The 23086-nt window shown below is 41.7% G+C and overlaps 1 protein-coding gene and 1 long non-coding RNA gene across 3 annotated transcripts; one reads left to right on the forward strand and one right to left on the reverse strand.

Moving 5' to 3' along the window:
- Nucleotides 1-26: 26 nt before the first annotated feature.
- Nucleotides 27-21162, forward strand: LOC116618953 (rho guanine nucleotide exchange factor 10). 2 transcript variants are annotated; one of them, XM_048724989.1, is made up of 22 exons: nt 27-174; nt 1659-2558; nt 3134-3354; nt 7354-7546; nt 7811-7992; nt 8536-8709; nt 8885-9001; nt 9353-9445; nt 10048-10212; nt 10408-10550; nt 11711-11868; nt 13434-13546; nt 13775-13884; nt 14150-14241; nt 14314-14441; nt 15126-15424; nt 15934-16014; nt 16470-16537; nt 16693-16835; nt 17334-17508; nt 18026-18400; nt 18471-21162. In XM_048724989.1, exons 2-22 carry the CDS (start codon nt 1742-1744, stop codon nt 19610-19612), a joined length of 4989 nt encoding a protein of 1662 aa, XP_048580946.1. In that variant the 5' UTR covers nt 27-174; nt 1659-1741; the 3' UTR covers nt 19613-21162. The 2 variants fall into 2 exon arrangements, with proteins under 2 accessions (XP_048580946.1, XP_048580947.1); XM_048724990.1 differs by lacking the exons at nt 27-174; nt 1659-2558; nt 3134-3354 and adding an exon at nt 5569-6271.
- On the reverse strand, nt 4068-6159 carry LOC125561224. The gene is made up of 2 exons (XR_007307261.1): nt 6048-6159; nt 4068-4945 (listed from the first exon to the last, which is right to left on the reverse strand). It is a non-coding gene; the product is annotated as an uncharacterized LOC125561224 (long non-coding RNA).
- Nucleotides 21163-23086: the final 1924 nt, after the last annotated feature.

Here is a 23086-nt window from a genome sequence, read left to right on the forward strand (position 1 = left end):
GTTGATTTTATTAAACTTGGGATGCCTGTGTTTTAATCTCCCCGCCCCAGTCTTCGAAACACGATCTAAAAATCTTTTGACTTCTTTACCTGTTTACCTTGTCTTGTACAGTGGAGCTTTTTGGAAATTGTCTTGGCTCTCTCATTGTTATGACCACGTATTTATCGATCTAAGGTAAGAGCACACATTCAGAAATTAACTCCAATGTAGAAAATCGTTTTGAGTATAACCATTTCCGGTCTTGCCAGCCCATGTCTGCCATCTTCCATGCACGGCGATTTATCAACTCTTGTGTTTGATCGCTAGCAGTACACGAGTTAAAGTGTTTAAAAACACTTTCTACAAAGTGCTGCATACTTTCAATACTATTCCATGCGACGTTAAACTGTGAGGTTCTTGCTTTCGAGGTTTTTCCGGGCAGTTGCACTCGTTTTAATTAGAATCCTGTTTGTTTTGATTGTGCTGAGGCGCCCCCGACCGACCATTTTGTGGGTTATTAATGTTTAAACCGAGCTCTTTCTTAAACGATCTTTTATAACATATGTTGACGGAGGAATAATAATAAAAGGTGTATTTTATTTCTAAGTTCGACCAGTGAGTCTGAATAAAGGGGAACAAAGATGTCAGAAATTGTCAATACGCATAGAGTAGCACGCGTGGGTAGATAGAAGAAAGCAAGTTATGTCCAGTAAATGTGATAATAGTGAGTTATGTTTATAGAGGAGCTATTGGAGATATCGTGTCCTTCTAGTTAAAAGCTTGACCTTAAATTTTGAAAGGAAGCTGTGAAAATGTAATTTTGATCTTATGATTTTGCATCTGTGCACTTCCTCATGTCATATATCAAGTACTTCTTACATAATCTTCCTGATAATTTGACATTTTAAATTGTATACCTAGCTATTGTTTTGTATAATAATGAAAGACAAGAGCAGCCATAGTTGTTATTGCATTTGAATTCTCCATATGATTTCCCAGGAACTTTTTTATTTGCTAACTTGCGAACTTTACTACTTGCTAATTTGTTCGCCATGAAAAAAAAAAAAATTGTTCACCATGAAAAAAAAACTTTTTGCTGCAGCTTAATAATTTTTTATATCGTTTACACCCATGAATTCCAAGGGATAAAATAGATTACAGATTCCATCATTAAAAAGTCTAAGAACCACACTTAACTTGATATGAAGAAAGTGAGAAGTGGTTTTAGCATTTTGGAATTTGTATTTGAGTCCCTGGAATACTCAAAATATATATTTTTAACTACTGGTTTAAATTTTCAGTTCGAAAGAGACAGAATTCCCTAAATTGCAAGAGATTACTCTAAAATTTGCATCATAAGCTTCTTGTATAAGATATATAGAGAGCAGTGTAGGACAGTTTTGAGATGCATCTACTTTACATGGTATTTTTTTTTCTTTAACTATTTCCTTTAGCTCTGGTATAAAGACAAACTAGAAAATGAATATTACGGGTGGACAATTTCAGTTTCAGTTTAATCTTTGTTTATCGAGGGTAACATATTTAACCAAAAATACAAAACAATACTAATAATATACCAGAAACTTATAAAAATGGGGGTTTGATTACCACCGTATCCTCCCTTCACATTTCCCTGTACCTTCCCTTGAATATAAGATATGTACTCTTCTCTTCTCCAGATGATTATATTGCCAAGGAAATTTGCACAAATTGCAAAACAACTTGAGTAGTAATTGTGGGAAGATTGATAACATTTGCTGAAATGGATTTAAAAGATGACAAACCACCTTCTTTAGACGACCATGATGACTCAATATGGAGTGGCACTACAAAGGAGCGAAGTTTGTCAGACAGCTCTATCAGAAGCCTGAAGTGGACAGATAAGGACACTAGTACTAATATTGCGGCTCCACTCCGACAAAGAAGCCACAGTACTAACAAGGAAATGTGGTTGCCTACAAAACTAGTGAAAGGCAAACCAAATGAGCTACCCACAGCTCCAGGGTCTGATTTTAAAGAATCTTCTACTCCAGAGCCAGTTAAACCCCCCAGACCAAAGCGTTTAAACTCTTTTAAACGTAAAGACAAAGCAAAAAAGACTGATAATGTGGGAAAACAAGATATATCTATTGATTCATCGGATCCTGTTAAACCACCACGACGGAAACTACCTAACCCTCCTCCTGTAGAAAAACCTGCAAATCTGGGTCTTAAAAGTAAGGAAACACGGCCCGAAGAGAACAGGGATATCGTTAGTAAACCAGTGGTTACAGCAAGTCCCTACCAAGATAATATTACAGTGGAAGATGTGAAAAGTGGTAGTGGCCGCAGGATAATTTCAGTATATAATGATGCAGCCCAGAGTGGTATGCGTAAGGTGGAATCATTTTATGATTTTCTCTATTCTGGTGATGTTGATGGTGCTAGGGGCAAGGGGAGTAAGAGAGATCTTGAGGATGATGAGAATTTTTATGATGATGTCCCACTTGACAGCTCCAGACAAAGCTTGGCCAGTCTGGGAAATTCCAGGAGGATTGACTCGGACTCATTGATCTACGATGAAGTCATAGTTAACAAAGGTATATAAACAAATATACACAAGCACCATAGGGCATTATAAAAGTGTTTACTGTATCAGTATATATCAGATTAAATCAACATAACCTTGTGCATGTGCACTTGGTCATGTGCAAAATGCATACCTCCACATTTTTTTCTTATTTTATTGAATTTTTGCGCTTGTCATCTTTCCCACTATTTATAAATGCCAGAACAATGGCTAAAAATTTCAATGACTACACTAAACATTATAGCCAAATTCGTTGTTGGATGAATGTCAAGAATTTAAATCTATTTCTCATCTTGGAATAGTGCCAAGTCAATCATACCATCGTGGCTAGTTAAATGGTCTATGCCACCACAGTGAAAACATAAAAACCATTGATTGGTTTAGGCAGTCGATTGACTACGCGATATTCCCAAACAACATAAGGGTTATGGGTTTGCTGAGGTCACACAACAACAAATTTTGCTATAAATCCCATCAAAATTTAAAATTCATCGCATTTGATATAAGTCCTTTATTACTTTTCACATGCAATCAAGCAAGAAAAAATGACGTACAGTCTAACAAGAATAATTTTATTTCATTTAGAGTATTATTTGATGCCAGTTGATCAAAATGATGCTGTATCAGAAGATGACCCATGGGGATCAGATTTTGAAGAGGATGAAATCTTTGACAATGTTGATTATGGTGATGATGATGATGATTTTGACATTGATGATGACGATGGAAGTGGAAGTGGTAGCGGCAATGGAACAGCAGTTGATGGTTTAGCTGATATTACGCCAATGATGCAGAGAAGAAGACCTGTAAGTTCAATAATGTATGATCTGAGAACCAGGCTACCGATGCCCTATTCCAACTCTGCTGCACTCTTTCTTGCCTTTACCTGAACTTATATCATGCTCTTCCTAACCTTATGCACTTATCAAATTCAGAGGTCCTAGGGTTGAGTTTTATTCCGAGTTTGACTCTGCTGGCTCATATGCAGTATATTCAAACAAAAGAAGGCATTTTATGCTTAGGTCTGCATTTTGAGGAGAAATAGGCTTGTTAATCCCCCACCCCTAGTCCCTCTCTCCTAGGGCTTGATTTTGATAGGTGCATTACCTTCTTACATCCCCTCATCATACTTGATCTGCTCACATCAGCTAGCATTACAAAGTATCACTCATTTGGCCACAAGACAAAGGACAAACAGCCTCACAGTACCTCCCAACACATGTTCAAAAAGCACAAGCTTTGCCTGGCCACCTTAAAAGCATACTTTGACCTTTCATCCTGACCTTCATCTTTATAACATACTTTGACACTTTGACCCTTTATCCTAACGTGTCACCTTTATAACATACTTTGACATTTCATCCTAACTTGTCACCTTACTTAAATACTTTGACCTCTCATCATAACTTGTCACCTTTATTACATACTTTGACCTTTAATCATAACTTGTCACCTTTATTACATACTTTGACCTTTCATCATAACTTGTCACCTTTACAACATACTTTGACCTCTCATACTAACTTGTCACCTTTATTACATACTTTGACCTTTCATCCTAACTTGTTACCTTTAAAACATACTTTGACCTTTCATCCTAAATTTTCACTTTTATAACATACTTTGACCTTTATCCTAACTTGTCACCTTTATAACTTACTTTGACCTTTTATCCTGACTTGTCACCTTTATAACATACTTTGACCTTTCATCCTGACTTGTCACCTTTATAACATACTTTGACCTTTCATCCTAACTTGTCATCTTTATAACACACTTTGACCTTTTATCCTGACCTGTCACCTTTTTAATAACATTTTATATTTTATCTTTTACCTTGACATCATATTTTGGCCTTTTAGTTTTTAACTTGACTTGTCATCTTTTTTTCCTGATTGTGTACCAAGCTTGGTCAAACATGAAACCGATCACGAAACCGATCTATCAAAGAACCTTGTCAGAAGTTAGTCATCTTTTGTTTACCTTATTTTAGGTGTTGGTACCTCAAGTGTCTAAATATGTTTAATTTTTGCCACAATAATGAACGCTATAAAATAAAATCGTGAGCAATTCTTTTTCCTGCTTCCTGATCCGTTACAATCGGCCATTTTTTATTTGGATTTGAATTCAGGTGTGTATTGGGGACTGTCCTTTCCCTTTTATAAGGCATTTTCGGTTTAAGATCAAGTCTTCCATACCCTGGGCCTGCCAGTATCTCTCCTCTCTTGCTCACTCGTATTCACTTATAACTCTACTATGCTTTCGCCTTTTAACATTCAGCGCACCAGGTTGCAAAAAACTTGGACGTCTCTTAGAGATCTTCGCCTTAGGCAAACAAGACATTTCTCTCTTCCAAACAAACTTGTTAGAAACTGGAAGTCACTGATGGACATTCACCTGACGAGGACAAGAAATGTTAGTTAACGCATGTGCATATTTAATTTCTGGTTATTGATTGGTCTTACGCTTCTTTATTCTACCTCTTCAGGCGTGTGTATAGGGAGTGCAAAAGGTGTTCGCATCTACCCCCCCCCCCCTCCCTTGCGGCCAATAGTGGGTCAATTCTTATTGTAGGATCGTCAATTGCTACTAATTATTTGTATATAATACTTATGACTGCGCACCCCTTTCGGCAAATCCTAGACACGTGCCTGTGCTTCTATACCCTTCCTTTTTTATATTGGTGCATTTAACAACATACTATACTCCAACTTTGTTGTTGATTTTCTATTCTTGTGGTCTCTAATAGTGATAATATTTTTTTTTCTTGTTTTCTGTTTGTATCCTTTATTCCATACAAATTTCATTCTCCTAGGTAAATAAAAAGAATAATTGGATTCCTCATATAACATATCATTATCAGAGATTATAGTAAATTAACGCCACACTTTGTATTAATTAGAATTTAAGAAATCTTTACCCATCTTCATTTTACCGAAATAGTTATTTTATGTTAGTATATATGTTTACTGTAAACTTCATTTAACATCCAGTAAAATATGTTAGTTATTATGCTATTGAATTTATCATTTTGGAGGGCAAGACAAAGGGAATCATACAAAAATCTCGAGGAGTGCGTTTATTTTCTCACGAAAAGCTGTACAAAAAATCGCTATCTGAGCCGTGAAATTCGTCGAATACTGATTGTTACGTTGACTTTGCCACTTTATCAGGAGTAAATAATGGAGAGAATACTTATTTATTTACACTCATTTTCAGTGATACGTTTACCGCCCGAGCGGGTTCTGTACGGTAAAACCTTTTTTTTTACCGTCAATCTTTTGCCTTACGTAGATGGAAGCGGATCTGCCAAGCGGATATCTACGCTCTTTATGATAACGACAGCTTTCCTACATGCTTTCTTGTAATAGTGATTGCTATGACAACAGATCGATGGATTGAACGGGCACTCCGTTTAGCGCTGTAGACAGATCACCGTCGCTTACAGCATTCTCATATTGTTTCATTTGATAGAGATTGTATATGACAACAGATTAACCTAACTGCCGGCTTCTCTTGATGTAATCCACGATGCATCTCTGAAACGTCTACACGAAACCAGCGATTTGGGAGCTCACAGGTCGGCAATCGCGGCCCTTCCACTTGTCAATTTCTTTGTCTTCAAATCAAGGGCTATATCTCGCTAAAACGAAAACAAATCAAGCGATGAAGAACAAAAAGCCATTTTTCCGACGGAAAGCAAGCGACAAATCATTGTGTGAGGTCTGTAAAACTAAGATATGAAAAGTGCTTTCCTTTTTCTGGAAGCTTTATATGTATATCGTCATACTAGGATTGGGCTTGATCGAGTGCTCCTATAAAACAAGGGAAAGCAGTACAACTGTTGGCAACTGTTTGATTGACGGTCACAAAAATCAAACAATTTTTGTTGTACATTTTTTTATGTACGCTCGCGCAGTACACGTGTGTAAAGCAAGTTTTTGAGCAAGCACGTTTCTAAGAGCTGATCGTATTCTTATCGCAAGCAATGTGTCGTTGCTTTTTTACCATTCACTTTTTAGTCCCCTCATATTGCTTATTTGTTGTATTTTTTGCTACTGACTCTTCTACGATATGAATATGGCCAGTCTCATAATCAGACGTCATTTGCGTGTTTTTGCGCGCAAGGGGTCACGGAAATGACCCGATGAAAGATTTGGCCCTCCTCAACCCTTTGCGTGCCCCGTTTTCTCTCATAGGACTGGATACGAGTCTGGTTAAGAACCGTCTTCCTCTAGCTGGGACTACAGAGAATCTACAATTTCAATCATTTTCTTAAAAAAAAAAAAAAGAGACAACCCGGCACTTCAAAGCTCAACTTAAACATGCTGCGAGTTAAAGATTTGGCGCAAACATATATTTTAATACAAATGAGTCGGTGTTCTTCTTGTTGTTTTTTATCTGCTTATGCGTCTACTAATGTATTTTCATTGGAACCCTCAAAATACGCAACGATGCCCAACAAAATGATAAATATACAATCATTACCCAAGACGAATGTGTTTTGAGTCAATATCCTACGAGGTGAAATCACAGTACTGTGTCTTTTTGTATTACCTTAAAACGTTGTCTGGTCATCATTAGCCTTTTTTCTTGCTTTCAAATCTGTCACTTTGCGCTAATGGTTGCTTATAGCCTACTAGCTGGTAAGCCAGTCAAATTATAAAAAACTACTATTGTGGTTTACTAACAAAAAGTATAAGTTAGCATGTCCTGTTGAAATAGCTGCAAGTCTGGGGACAGAGTGGTTGACAAGCTTAGTATTCTGAGGGAAATAATTGACTAACTATCACTGCTCTGTCCAGTTTAAACTACTCGCAGATACACCCAGAACTAGTGGTAACAGTCCATACAAGAAGGTGGCGATGCCGTCAGCACTACAAGTCAAACATGGGCTGAAGGGTATTCCAGGACACCTCAGGGGCTGCTTTGGGATGTCCAAGGCGGGAAGCTTGCCATACTTATCAAGACAAAGCAAAGGCGAAAGTAAACTCATTGGTAAGACTGGTGATGTAGTGTTTTTCATTTGCTGGGTTAAAATGGCCGTAATACGCTTTTCTGTATATGTATCGTATTGTAAGTCATTAATCAGATTTTAGGCACTTTGGCGACTTACAATAATTGCTACAGTGAGTGCTTGAATGCAGAATACATATATTATAGCTGCCTACAATTTTTTGAGGGTATGAAATAAGCTATGCATTATGGGTTAGTTGAGTTCCCCCTTTTTTATATGATTGACAAGTGAAATTTCATGTCCAGAATCTGAGGAGGAGCCAGAATACGTAGACCCTAACATAGCAGACACCGAGAACTACACCCAGCCCGTGATGCCGGACATGACGCCAGGTCTGAGCCACGAGCAGACCAAGAGATATCAGATAGTCAAGTTTATCCTGGAGAGTGAGACGGACTACATGAAGCTCATGGACATGCTCATTAAGGCAAGGATAATAGCAGTAGAATCGGCTAAGGGTAACATGTACAACGTCGTTTGGTGAAACTTATGGACATGCTCATTAAGGCAAGGATAATAGCAGTTATGTCGACTAAAGCTAAAGTTAAGGGTAACACGTACAATGTCGTAGATGAAAACTTCTAGCAGTAGAATCGGCTAAGGATAACATGTATAACGTCGTAGAGTAAAACTCATGGACATGCTCATTGGGCCTTGGCTAGGATAATAGCAGCTAAATCGACTAAAGCTAAAGTTATACTTAAAGGCTATCTTCATTCAGTAAAGCCTGACAACATACAGTAAAGAGGGTTGGATATTAATGGACCACATTTCTAAAATGCGATTAGGGTTTCAGTTGGTGGTTTTTGCCAATCCATTACGCTGCTTTTCTTTTGGATTTTCCATACATTTGAAACTCCATACTATAGATGATTTTCAGTTAAATATTACCTATAGTTCTATACAAGAGTCTCTTAATTTCATTCTTTCGCGTTATATTTGTTAAAACATTTTTGCTTGTCTAATTTAGAGGTATGAGCTGCCCGTGCGAGAACGAGATCTACTGGAGCCGTCAAAAATCGATATCATTTTCGCACCTGTTCACAAGGTCTTGGACTGTCACGTGATGTTCAACATTGCCTTGTCGGCACGTATGGCCGAGTGGAGCCCGGACGAGAAGATTGGCGACATACTATATGCTCTGGTGAGAGGTTATTCGTCAAAGGAGGAGATATTTCATTTATTATAAGCGCTTCTCGAAATGATTACTTTTTCCCATGTTTTTGGCCTATTCGCTTTTGGAAGAATTGTCCCATAAAAAACTACATTTTACATACATTTTCTACACGTTTTTTTATTCTGTATCATTGTGTCTTTAGTTTTCAAAGTCCATGGTACTTGAGGCGTACAGCACTTACGTGAATAACTTCGCAAAGGCTATGGACAATATCAAGTCAGCATGTAGAACGCATCTGGCATTTGCTCAGTTACTCAAGGTATGTAATAACAAAACCTTATAAGTAGAAGAAACAGGCAAGAAAAAGAAGTATAGTACAGAATGACTACGAAATAACCCTGTTTGTGAAAGGGGGGCTGGATCTTTACCAAATCCAACATGTCTTCTTACAAGACATCGTAGCTATTTATGTTGGTTGTAATGATTACACAACGCATCCCTGGGAACCAACATTTTATTTTGCGTATTTTGCGATTCTGCTTTAGTTATTACTTTCCAATATTTCTTTCTTTTTTTTTAAGAAACGGAATTACACTCCACGAAAAGTTTAGACACTAGATGTTATTTTAAATTTAAAATTATATTAAAGTTATATCCATTGCTACCACAGGCCCGCCGGCAGTCGCATCGAGAAAGGGTAACCCTGCATAGCTTGATGCTTAGACCAGTTATACGCTTTGCACAACTTGTCGACCTTCTTCAGGTACGGGTTTACCGACATTAGGGAACATGTTTCTCGGACATTTCAACTTATGATTTAAAGGGGGGATTTGTGGTGGTAGTGTGCTTCGTATTACTTGCCAACCTACTTAAGGTACGGGTTTACCTACATTAGGGAACATGTTCCTCGGACATTTCAACTTATGATTTAAAGGGGGGATTTGTGGTGGTAGTGTGCTTCGTATTACTTGCCAACCTACTTAAGGTACGGGTTTACCTACATTAGGGAACATGTTCCTCGGGCATTTTAACTTATGATTTAAAGGGGGGATTTGTGGTGGTAGTATGCTTCGTATTGCTTGCCAACCTACTTAAGGTACGGGTATACCTACATTAGGGAACATAATCCTCGAACTTTTAATTAATAAGTTAAAGCGAGAGTGGTGGCGGTAGGATGCTTTGTATAGCTTTTCCACCTTATTAATTTCTCAAGTTATCGACTGGCTATCGACATCGTATGTATGTGTGATTACACAGTAGCTACATGCTCTCTTTGCTAGCCTATTTTTTACACTTGTAGATGGTAAAATCATTTGCTTCAGTTGTCAGTAAAACGATATTGATTGCTGGTTCTTTGTACATCAGGAGCTGCTGGTCGTTACCCCCGTGAGCCACCCTGATCGCATCCCACTGCAAATGGCGTTGACCCAGCTAGAGAGCCTCGCTGATAACCTGAAAGAACGCAAACGAGAGTCGGAATTGAGAAGTAGAGTCAAGCAGTTGGATACGGCTACCGCCCACTTGAGCAAGGTAACCTAGCAACCAGGGGAAGAAGGGTAGCAGCCAACAGTAGGTAACCTGTGTATCAGGATTTCGTTGGTGGAAACAGGGCCTGGGACTGTTTAGGACTGGCATACTCAGGCTAACTGTGTATGACTTGGATTGTCTAGTAATACTCCTTGACCTTTAGGCGGCCACAAGAATGTTCACTTCTCTCTGTTCCAGCCTCTGTCATCAGGCAATCGTTACTTCATCCGTCAAGACGACTTTGTGCAGTGCGTTATTGAGGGAGACACCATTGTCCACACCAAGAGGCGCCGGCTTATTATGCTCTCTGATATGCTGCTCTGCGTCTCGCTCATCAAAGGGTATGGAGGCTGAAGTTGCGTTCTTGCTGGGTATAACTCCCAACATGCTTTTATGGTGCTCCTTATTTCTCGCTTATCAAAGGGTATAGAGAAAGAAGGCGCGTTTTCGTCATGAGTTTATCCTACCCTCTAATAAATACCTATGCTTTTGAGGCTCTAGTGCAGTTACTGCACTTTTTGGCCTGGTTCCTAGAAAGCAGGTTAACGCTAACCGTGGGATGAATGCCCTTTTTATCCAATCAAATGTCAAGATAACCGTATTTATCCCTGGATTAGCGATGACCTGCTTTCTAGGAATCGGCCCCTGTATTGTACCTACGTTAATTTTATTGTGCTTGCACTCCTCTCTCTTTCTTTCTCTCTTTCTTTCTTTCTCTCTTTCTTTCTTTCTTTCTCTCTTTCTTTCTCTCTTTCTTTCTTTCTCTCTTTCTTTCTTTCTCTCTTTCCTTCCTTCCTTTCCTTCCTTCCTTTCCTTCCTTTCCTTCCTTCCTTTCCTTCCTTCCTTCCTTTCCTTCCTTCCTTCCTTTCCTTCCTTCCTTCCTTCCTTTCCTTCCTTCCTTCCTTCCTTCCTTCCTTTCCTTCCTTCCTTCCTTTCCTTCCTTTCCTTCCTTTCCTTCCTTTCCTTCCTTCCCTTCCTTCCCTTTCTTCCCTTCCTTCCCTTCCTCCCCTTCCTTCCCTTTCTTCCCTTCCTTCCCTTCCTTCCCTTCCTTCCCTTCCTTCCCTTCCTTCCCTTCCTTCCCTTCCTTCCCTTCCTTCCCTTCCTTCCCTTCCTTCCCTTCCTTCCTTCCCTCCCTCCCTCCCTTCCTTCCTTCCCTTCCTTCCCTTCCTTCCTTTCTTCCTTTCTTCCTTCCTTTCTTCCTTCCTTTCTTCCTTCCTTTCTTCCTTCCTTTCTTCCTTCCTTTCTTCCTTCCTTTCTTCCTTTCTTTCTTTCTTCCTTTCTTTCTTCCTTTCTTTCTTTCTTCCTTTCTTCCTTTCTTCCTTTCTTCCTTCCTTTCTTCCTTCCTTTCTTCCTTCCTTTCTTTCTTCCTTTCTTTCTTCCTTTCTTCCTTCCTTCCTTCCTTCCTTCCTTCCTTCCTTTCTTTCTTTCGTGTTTCAACTTTGTAGTCTTTTTTGGTACAGGTTTCATGCAGCTTTAGAACTTTCCATTGTTTTGCCTTTAGGAAGAGGGACCGCATGGCAAACCTGATTACAGATACACGCACTAAGTACAAGCTCAAATGGAATGTTCCTCTGACGGACGTGGAGGTGATCGAGTATGGGCCTGGGGTACAGATATATGCCTCTGGGAATCGCACCACCATCACACAAGCCAAGGAAGGTTAGTTAATACACCATGGGAAAGAGGGGTTAGGATGTACTACCATTACACAAGCCAAGGAAGGTTAGTTAATACACCATGGGAAAGAGGGGTTAGGATGTACTACCATTACACAAGCCAAGGAAGGTTAGTTAATACACCATGGGGGAGAGGGGTTAGGATGTACTACCATTACACAAGCCAAGGAAGCTTAGTTAATACACCATGGGGGAGAGGGGTTAGGATGTACTACCATCACACAAGCCAAGGAAGGTTAGTTAATACACCATGGGGGAGAGAGGTTGGTATGAACCAAGCCAGGAAGGTTAGTTAATACACCATGGGGGAGAGGGGTTGGGATGTAGTACCATTACACAAGCCAAGAAAGGTTGAGGGAGCGCAACTTCCTGGGATAACTAATCACCATCACAAACCTAAGGAATTTAGTCTATACAACGTGCGGAGTGGGTACTATCGTTAGAGCTTAAGAAGGCTACTTGTTATGTACTATGGAGAGGGAATTGCGGTTAACTGCCTTCTAGCAAACAGAGAAAGAGTATACTCCACGGTTTAGAGTTGTCGGATAAGTTAACCATGAGGCTAGGGTTGAATGATCATGAGATGGGCTTTGGGTTGAATTATCATGAGATGGGCTTTGGGTTGAATTATCATGAGATGGGCTTTGGGTTGAATGATCATGAGATGGGCTTTGGGTTGAATGATCATGAGATGGGCTTTGGGTTGAATTATCATGAGATGGGCTTTGGGTTGAATGATCATGAGATGGGCTTTGGGTTGAATGATCATGAGATGGGCTTTGGGTTGAATGATCATGAGATGGGCTTTGGGTTGAATTATCATGAGATGGGCTTTGGGTTGAATTATCATGAGATGGGCTTTGGGTTGAATTATCATGAGATGGGCTTTGGGTTGAATGATCATGAGATGGGCTTTGGGTTGAATGATCATGAGATGGGCTTTGGGTTGAATTATCATGAGATGGGCTTTGGGTTGAATGATCATGAGATGGGCTTTGGGTTGAATGATCATGAGATGGGCTTTGGGTTGAATGATCATGAGATGGGCTTTGGGTTGAATGATCATGAGATGGGCTTTGGGTTGAATGATCATGAGATGGGCTATGGGTTGAATTACCATGAGATGGGCTTTGGGTTGAATGATCATGAGATGGGCTTTGGGTTGAATGATCATGAGATGGGCTTTGGGTTGAATGATCATGAGATGGGCTTTGGGTTGAATGATCATGAGATGGGCTTTGGGTTGAATGATCATGAGATGGGCTTTGGGTTGAATTATCATGAGATGGGCTTTGGGTTGAATGATCATGAGATGGGCTTTGGGTTGAATTATCGTGAGATGGGCTTTGGGTTGAATTATCATGAGATGGGCTTTGGGTTGAAAGATCATGAGATGAGCTTTGGGTTGAATGATCATGAGATGGGCTTTGGGTTGAAAGATCATGAGATGGGCTTTGGGTTGAATGATCAGGATTGCTGTTGATTGTTCTTTGGAGGTCTTGGCTTTTGGTTGAATGAAAGCTCTACTGTTGTGTATATTCTATGTAGGTCAATATCGTCAGTACAGCGGTTGCCAGGAGCACTTTGAGGATTTGCAGCACGACATGACTGTTATCGGACAGATAGCTGGACTCGTGGCCACACTGCGACGCTCTTATCAGGTATTAAGCTTAGTTTTAACATGTGTTCGGATCAAGCATTGCAAGTATGACTGCTATTAGACAGATAGCGGGACTCGTGGCCACATTGCGACGCTCTTATCAGGTATTACAAAAGCTTAGTTTTCAAATACCTTGATTTATTTAGCTTCGAGCCTAACCGTATATATACAGGTTTAGTGAGATGTTGTACTGTTTGACTCATATACTTATTACGCGTATTTTTATTAGGTCTTGGACAATGACAAAGTCCAGAAATGGCACAAGGCGGTGCAGCGGACGATAGAGGAAGAATCAAGGCTGGCCAACATTTACTGGCTGGAGCTCTCGCTGCCATCCAAGTAAGTTCCTGTTATCTATATGGTTTATTGCTACATTTGCGCACTTCCATGCACTCTTTAAACGTATTTATACAGGTTTGCCCTCCACGTAAGTTCCTGCTACCCGTATAGTTTATTACTGTATTTCCGCAAATGCACTTTAGCTCTCGAAAATGTACAACATTTAATCTACTCAGTTATACAATTTGTTCTTTACATCTCAAAAAGAATGTATATGTTAATAATGAACCATTATATATAAAACAGTACTATCGTTTATTTGCAGGACTGGCCGTGTGAATTATATCTTCAGTACAGAAAACCCTGGTGTGAAGGCAAATTGGCTTACAGCTCTCAACACAGCTATGCTAAGGCTTTGTAAGTACTACTTATATCCCTGCTAGCGCTATAGTTAAGTACTAGCTCATTTAACCTGTCTGCATGTCTTAGCGCCAGACAATAACCCTGGCTGGTACCTCCCGGAGGATGATGGGACAGGGGGCGTGGCTGTTCAGCGACGTAATATGCCACTACTCAAGGACAATAGCGAACTCTTCCTACTGAACCCCAAGGCCAGGGTATGTACTTGCACAGCTCACATCCCTTAAACCCAAGGCCAGGGTATGTACTTGCACAGCTAACATCCCTTAGACCCAAGGCTAGGGTAGTACTTGCACAGCTCACATCCCTTAAACCCAAGGCCAGGTTATGTACTTTCACAGCTAACATCCCTTAGACCCAAAGCCAGGGTATGTACTTGCACAGCTAACATCCCTTAAACCCAAGGCCAGGGTAGTACTTGCACAGATAACAACCCACAGACCCAAAGCCAGTGTATGTACTTGCACAGCTAACATCCCTTAGACCCAAAGCCAGGCTATGTACTTGCACTGCTAACATCCCTTAGACCCAAAGTCAGGTTATGTACTTGCACAGCTAACATCCCGTAGACCCAAAGTCAGGTTATGTACTTGCACAGTTATCATCTGTTAGATCCAAGGTCAGTGTATGTATTTGCCCAACTCACATTCCAAGACCAAAGGCTAAGATATGTACTTGTCCAGCTCACATCCCTAAGATCCAACAGCGTGTGCACTTGCACTGTTCACACACAGGAATCCAACAGTAAAAATCACAGAAAAGGTATCACTTGGTATTACATCTTGTAGCAAGAAGTATACCCAGATACTTGTTATTATCTTACTAACATGTACTTACATCCCGACCGCTAACATCTAAACGCTTGCTGTCCGATGCTGCAGGTCACTGGTGTGGTTAGCTGTCCAGACGTGTCCGACCCACTGCCCGGAATGCAAGACAACTACAACAACCTTTGGCTACTGTGTGGGGGAGGGGAGAGTACGGGCTTGGTTAGCGTGGTCCGCGTAAGCTCGGCCTCCTCCCCTCAGATCATCGAGTCGTTCTTGGTCTGTGACTCGCACATCTTGTGCGGGGAGTACGTGAGGCGGACATGTCCCGATGAGGGCAAGGTTAAGGGGCCGCTTTCCGGAAAGTTTGGATTCCCTTTCCCTACAGTTTGGCTAGGGACTCAGTCTGGCAAGTAAGTGAAACATGCCACTTCAATCTTGTATTGATTCATTTCCCTGATTCAACGCCTATCTAGAGTACCTAGTTATCCTACAGCCTGTCTGTAGTTTTTTTAGTTGTAACATGGAACGTATGTGGGACACTCTTTTCTCACGGGAGGGTTAGTGTCAGCTAGCATATTGCCTACCCGATTTCCTGGAGATGGTGCTTTGATGATTATCAGTGTGTCATTAACGTAACGTTTTCTGAGGTGCTATGAGGATTCTCACCCTTGCTGCCAAACGCTACAAGCTTCACTCGTAGCCAAACGAACAAACAGCGGCTTTACTTGTTTGTTAGCCAAAGAACAGCGAAGCCGTACCCTGCATGCCTGTTTGTTTCTGTCAGTTCACTTTTCCCTGTCGCGTCTCTGTTATTTCGCGAAATAGTACGGCTTTGGGGTTCTTTGGCTAATGAACAAGTGAAGCCAAGTTTTCGGGAACCCCCATGACGTCAGTTATTGTGTTTTTCTTTGTTCTCCAGAATATACATCTACAACGGAGTTGACGCTGAGAGGCGCTATGTCATGTCTGTAAAACTGCCCGATGCGGTTCTTGCTATCAGGTAGAAAACGCTACAAGAACACAATCTTGACACACAAGGAGAGTTGTGTTACAGAGAAACCTAGCTGATAAAGACACCCTAATTACCTTAGAAGCGGGGTATCCGGGGAAATATTTATAGAAAATGTATGGGGTTTTATTTTATCGGGTTCTCAAAAACGGGAAGAGAATCTCAAAGAAGGTTAATTACGCCACCATCTACGCTCAAGCAAGTAAATAAGATATTTTCAATCAAATATCGTCAATCAAGTGTCAGAATTCATTTATGGGTGGTTATTTATAAGATTTCTTGCAAATACACCGTAGTATCCTCAATTATAAACAATAACAAAGGAGGGGCTGATAAACATTCTTTAACGATCTCGTTACCATTAGACGTTACTGTCTCTATGATCAATGTTCTAATGCTTGCCTTTGCCTCGTTTCTCATCGATTGTGTGTCTTATGATTCTGTAGACAAGCCAAAGGAAAGATCTTTGCGGGTCTCGCCGATGGTAGCGTGGTTGTGTTCAAACCTAACGACGGTATGTCTCCCCGCACCCCTCCCCCTACCACCTAGCCTGCGTAGCAAGCGTTTCTGTGGAGTTTCAGCAGGAATAGAGAGCAACGCTTGCTTCGCAGGCTACCTACCACCATGCGCCTCACACCAATTATCAACTACTGGAATTGTGTTCCACAGACGGTGTTTGGGATTTTAGTCAGCCCAAGGCAATCGGTCTCAGCAAAAGCTCGATCATGAGCATTGCGACCACTGCGAACTCCCTGTGGTGTGCCAGCGCTAACAAAATCCACGTCATCGATCTTGAGCACGAGACTGTCAAGGTATGCCACGTGGTGTTCACGTTTTGCACACGTGCAGCTGCGTACACGTGACTCGCGAAAGCTAGAGCTTTAAGTCCTGAAATATTATTTCTAATCTCATTATACATTTATGTTTGAAAATTACTAAGCTGCAGTAGTCTGGTTTCGAAAACTGACCATTGGGAGGGCGGGCGGGGGGGGGGGGGGGGATGCAGTTTTCAACATTCTGCGAAATCTCGCTGAAGATTTCCAACAGTTAAATCACCTTCCACCATTCAAAATCCTTTAAGCCCTTTCATTGGCCAGCTCTGAAATGGTTTCCAATCGCGCTCTGTGCTCTTTGCCAGGCGCTGACCAATCAAAAAGCTTCAAACGTTATTTTATTATTTGTAATTACGAAGGCTAGAAAGTAACTGGAAATTATTGACGCGCGAATATTGAAAATGGCATAAGTCGGTTGAACACTTTCAGCTGAATTTCGAGTTTTCCTTCATTTGATTGGTTATTGGTTGTTAACAGCACGTGATCGAGGTGGACCCATCCCCCAAGACCACAGTACGGCACCTTGTGTGTTACGGCATAGGTGTATGGGTGTCGCTATGGAAACTCCCAACCATCAAGCTTTTCCACGGAGAGACAATGGAGCACGTACAAGACATGAATATTGCGTATACGGTCAACACAATGCAGAGGGGTAAGTCACGAGACATTCCATATACGGTCAATAACAAGCAGAGGGATAAGTGACGTGACATTCCATATACGGTCAACAGCATTCAGAGGGTAAGTCACGTGACTGTCAATAACAAGCAGAGGGGTAAGTGACGTGACATTCCATATACGGTCAACAACATGCAGAGGGGTAAGTCACGTGACATTCCATATACGGTCAACAACATACAGAGGGGTAAGTCACTTGACATTCCATATACGGTCAACAACATACAGAGGGGTAAGTCACGTGACATTCCATATACGGTCAACAGCATACAGAGGGGTAAGTCACTTGACATTCCATATACGGTCAACAATGCCATCATGTTCTCTCGTATGTCCATCCCATTCTCTTTGTATGTCCATCCCGTCATCTCGTATGTCTATTTCATCCTCTCGTATGTCTATCACATCCCTTCGTATGTCAATCCCATCCCTTGGTTTTTTTTATCCCAACCTCTCGTTTGCCTGTCCAATCCTATTGTATGTTTTTGTAGACGTGGATTCTCAGCTGGAGCAAGCCAAGCTCGATAAACTGTACGTGTCGTGTATGACTGCAGACGAAGGACTTCTCTGGGTGGGGACCAGCGTCGGTGTCATCCTCATATTTCCGCTCCCGAGACTCGAGGGAATCCCGCTCGTGTCGGGTCGTGCGTATGTCTCGTTCCACACATACCAGAGTCGCGTGCGCGCGCTCTATCCACTTCGCAATAACCCAGATGCAGGGGTCGAGATTGGCCGAGCTCGCGGCAAGAGGCCTGGGTATCAGCTATTTAGGGAACATGAAATGCGGGATGCCTGTGTGCAGACGGACGTGGGAGTCTCGGGCACATGCTCGTATGTGGAGAATGGTCCGGAGACGTCAAAACGAGGTAGAGTCTTGAAAAGGCTAAAAATGTGTAGTCCTTATACTGTCTTATGTATCGTATTTTGTACTGGTAGAAGCGAAGTCGACAGCTCCGAGTGCTTCCCAGGCAGCCAAAGACTTTGACGAAGATATCGATGCTATTTGCTCGGACGACGAGTTCTCTTTTGTTGACGACGATCACAAAGTTTGCAAGAGATCGGAAAAGAACTCCGCCGACTTCAAAGTCAAGATCGACGCCGCACATCGGTCGGGTGAGGTGACGAGTACGAGTGTCAGCGGTAATCCACCAAAGCTCAGCCCCGTGAGCGAGGTGGGTACGCTCGACTTTGCGCGTATGATGGAGGAGTTCCAGGGCTTCGGCACGAGTGCTCCGGTGCCAAGTCTTCCAGAGCCACCAGAAATTCCTGCGCTGCTTGTTACGGGTAGCATCTCCAAGGACCTGGACAGAAAGACATCTGGGCTTCCAAACACAACACCCGATAATGCCGAAAGGGAAAATGTCAAGAACAAAATAACTTCACAAAACGGAAGTGATAATGCTCAAAATGGAACTTCAGATCACACTCATAGGGGTAATGAACAACACGAAATGGCTACTCAAAGTAAGAATGAGATACTTGATTGTGCGAATGACCGTAAGGCTGGGGAAGGCGATAATCAACCCTCTGATGTAAGTCAAAATACCGAGAACGCTCGCACCAGAACTCCAAATGTTGCCCTTACCCCTGAAGTTGCTGGTGGCGATGTGAGCACTAGCGCTGACGGTCAAGAATTTCGCGGGCGAGCTCAGTCAAGTGGACAGTACGTTGAGCTAAGTGAGGCGCAAGAACAGGCTCGGGAAGCTGGCGAGGCGATTGACGCGAGGAATAGGACAATTAACACCGGAGGTGGTGCATCTGCATCTTCCGGAAGTGGCCAGCAGTCAACAGCAGTGAGCCCCCCACAGTACATCACGGTGTTAGACTCATCTCAATCGAGGTTCTCAATTCCAGGGTCTGACTCGGAAAACGAGGCGACGATACCTGAGAATAATGAGAGCTACAGCGTGTTCTCGGCAGACAGTCGCCAGGAGGGTAAAAAGCTGGAAAATCTGAAGTCGAAGCTACCATACCCTGTACTGCTGGTGTCGGCGGGAGAGGGTCACCTGGATCTGCGACGGAAAAGGCAGCAGGAGAAGAACACAGAACCGCGGCTGATGATCTGGCAGATCAACTGATCACGAGAGTTGCATCTGGCAGATCAACAGATGAAGAGAACTATGATCTGGTATATCAACTGATGAAGAGAATAATGATCTGGTATATCAACAGATGAAGAGAATAATGATCTGGCAGATCAACTGATCAAGAGAATTAAGAACTGGCTGATCAACAGATGCTGAGAACTATGATCTGGTAGATCAACAGATAAAGAGAATAATGATCTGATAGATTGACTTTTCCCAAAGATGGTGATCTGGCAAATCAACTGATCAGGGTAATAATGATCTCTTAGACCAACTGGTGTTCAAATAAACCAAACTGGTATATCCATTGACGAAGATGGTGATCAGTCGGATCAACTGGTTTACAAAGATGGTGATTAGCCGGATCAACTGGTTTACAAAGATGGTGATCAGCCGGATCAACTGATTTACAAAGATGGTGATCAGCCGGATCAACTGATTTACAGAGATGGTGATCAGTCGAATCGACTGGTTTACAAAAGTGGTGATCAGCAAGATCAAATGATTTACAACGATGGTGATCAGTCGGATCAACTGGTTTACAAAGATGGTGATCAGTCGGATCAACTGGTTTACAAAGATGGTGATCAGCCGGATCAACTGATTTACAGAGATGGTGATCAGTCGGATCAACTGGTTTACAAAGATGGTGATCAGGAGGATCAACTGATTTACAGAGATGGTGATCAGCCGGATCAACTGGTTTACAAAGGTGGTGATCAGGAGGATCAACTGGTTTACAAAGGTGGTGATCAGGAGGATCAACTGATTTACAAAGATGATCAGGCGAATCAACTGTTTTTTTACAGACGATAAGGCAGGTCACATGATGCTAAAAAAATAATTGGCGTTATGAAATTGTCAGGAAAAATTAGAAATGTTGAAAGCTATAGATAGCAAAAGAGGCTTATAGAAAAAAAAGATTTTATGAGAATAAAAGATAAAAGTATTTTATCCCCCTATAGATTTCGTCCATTCAATGATTGTAAAAGTCACCAGAATAGAACAGTAACGTAAAGGGCGAACTATGGTATCGCCCTTGAGGAAGTAAAACAAAAACAGTTCTTTGAGGCATTACAAAAGGTATACTTTTATATACTACATTTAGCTAACCGACACATTGAATCAACAAAATGCAAACACTTCCCCTTTTAATACATTTTCCAGCTAGCAGAGGCCTCTTTTCTCTGTATTTGGGCAGCCCAGCGTGATGCTGAGAACCGAAGCTCTGACGGCAAGGTATTAATAAATTTGCTCAAGATTAAAATGACCGAATCGCTGCGAGGCTGGGACTTGTTGCGCTCTTCTTGTAGCTTCCGTGATTGCTAGCCTGGTACACACAAAAAATGGCGAGAATTCAACGGTATAGCTGCCGTAATTGCTACTTAACTCAGTAGTCATCGATTATAGTAAATATAATATATTTTTTCGAGATTTGCAAGAAAAGATAGAGCCTTTTTATTGATTGAATTTTTGTTTTAGCCTTATGTAAATACGCAAATCTCAAAATCACAGAATAAAAAGACTTCCGTTTTCCTCCATGGCAAGTTTATTTTTGTTGTTTTTCTACTACCCTTTTCTACTCAGTTCTTGCTGCGCGCTTGTTTTATGCCCTGATCAAAGAAAAGGCAAAAACGCGAGTCCATGCATACGTCTCAAGTCCGACTCACAAATCGCACGCAACAAGGGTTTGCATGTTTCTGCGGAAAAAAGTAAACGCATGCAAGTTGTAAAACTTGAGCTCTGTTTGGCCAGGGCTTAACCCGCGCATCGATCTCGAAGACCACGCGCGTTTCTCCAAGTCCACTCCGCACCGTTTGCGGTCTAGTACAATCCCCAATTTCCACATCCCACGACGCTTGCACGGCTTTGATAACCGGATGGCCTATTCTTTAATCTTCAGACTTAATTTGTGGCAATGTCAAAGACAGGATGTCAGTAATACTCCCTGGCATTACTCCAGACCTCTGTACACATGCTTTAAGACTCTTTTGAAATCAAATATTCATCTACTCGCTTTTGGTCCCGAAGGTCATGAAAACAACGCATGGATCTCTAGCAACGCCCAGAACTCGTTGCAGTTTGTACCTCCGTAAACCGTCTGTTTCTCTGAATGCCACGGTTCCGTAATCTAGGAAGTGGACGATACTCAAGCTGAGATGTCTAGCTTATTAGCAGTCTGTATCGTCTCCTATCGTGATGGTCTAGTCGTCGTCTGTCTCGTGAGATCTGGGAAAGACGGCGTTAGTGGCGACAGGCGGATGTCATCACGGGAGTAGGATCTCACACTGCGCAGGGGAGACGCAATATTGTCTGCTATTCCAGAGTTATCAGAGTAATACCGGCACCCCGAGGTCAATACGTCCTAATATATGTTCTCGCTATGTTATATTATATTTTCACTGCCTTCTATCATCTATTCTTTGATGCCTTCCTAATGTCTAATGTGTACACGTGACTTGACCAGTTTTGTTTTAAAGGAGGCGTTATATCGTGATGGAAGTGAAATTGATAATGGAATTTCGAACTTGACTGATGGGTCACAATAAAAGGTGGCAGGCATTTTAGCTGTGCCCCCTCTGGGTTTGATAAATCCGTAATTAGTAACTTCAGTAGAAGGATAAAAAGACTCTGGAATCTCTCTTTGATTGAAGCCACTGTTCTGTTTTATTGTTTTTACACGATTTTGGCTCCTCATGTGTAGGGCAGTTGATAAAGAGTCTTGAATTTAAGAGTAAGATTTACCGAGCCAGAAGAACAGCTGAGTGCACATCTTAATTTGGCCATACGCGAACACGCTCACATAATAAACACACGCACATCACCTTAATGCCATTAGCTTCATTCAATTTTCAAACTCTCACACTCGTCGTGGTGCAACAGGGCTCGACTTTCGCCTGAAAGATTCGCACACCACCACCTTACGCGACTCGTACTTTGCATGTATTTGCCCTGTACAAAATGGCCCCACCCCACCCTGCACATCCGACTGTCTAACGAACTTGCCTCCTAAAGTTCCTCTTGAAGGCTTTTTTTGCAACCCGCGAATCCGTAGTTTTCAATCCAGACGACAATCGTACATGGCGCATTATTTGTCCAATATGTAAACAGTGCAACATTTCCTCAGTTTGTAATTGTCAAAGTCTGCTAGTGTTTGAAGTTACATACAATTTTATGACCTTTTTAGTCCTAATCGATTGCTTCTTTCGGTTTATACATCCCCGTATATGTAAAAGATAAAAATAAAAAGGCGGATTGCAGTTTGCGCGTGTACACCTTCAGTGTCACAAAATACTTGAACAATGTAATGAATATAAACCAAAAACTTCTTTGGGGTTAGTCTCCCTTTGCAGCCGCTTGTGTCTGAGTCATGCGACGCCCCAACAAGCGGCTGCAAAGGTGACTACATCGGGGCAGACTAAATTTATGAAGACCGTGTGTTCATCAGGAGTAATTCAGACCTAC

The sequence above is a fragment of the Nematostella vectensis genome, chromosome 3 (assembly GCF_932526225.1).
Source record: "Nematostella vectensis chromosome 3, jaNemVect1.1, whole genome shotgun sequence".
Classification (NCBI taxonomy): domain Eukaryota; kingdom Metazoa; phylum Cnidaria; class Anthozoa; order Actiniaria; family Edwardsiidae; genus Nematostella; species Nematostella vectensis.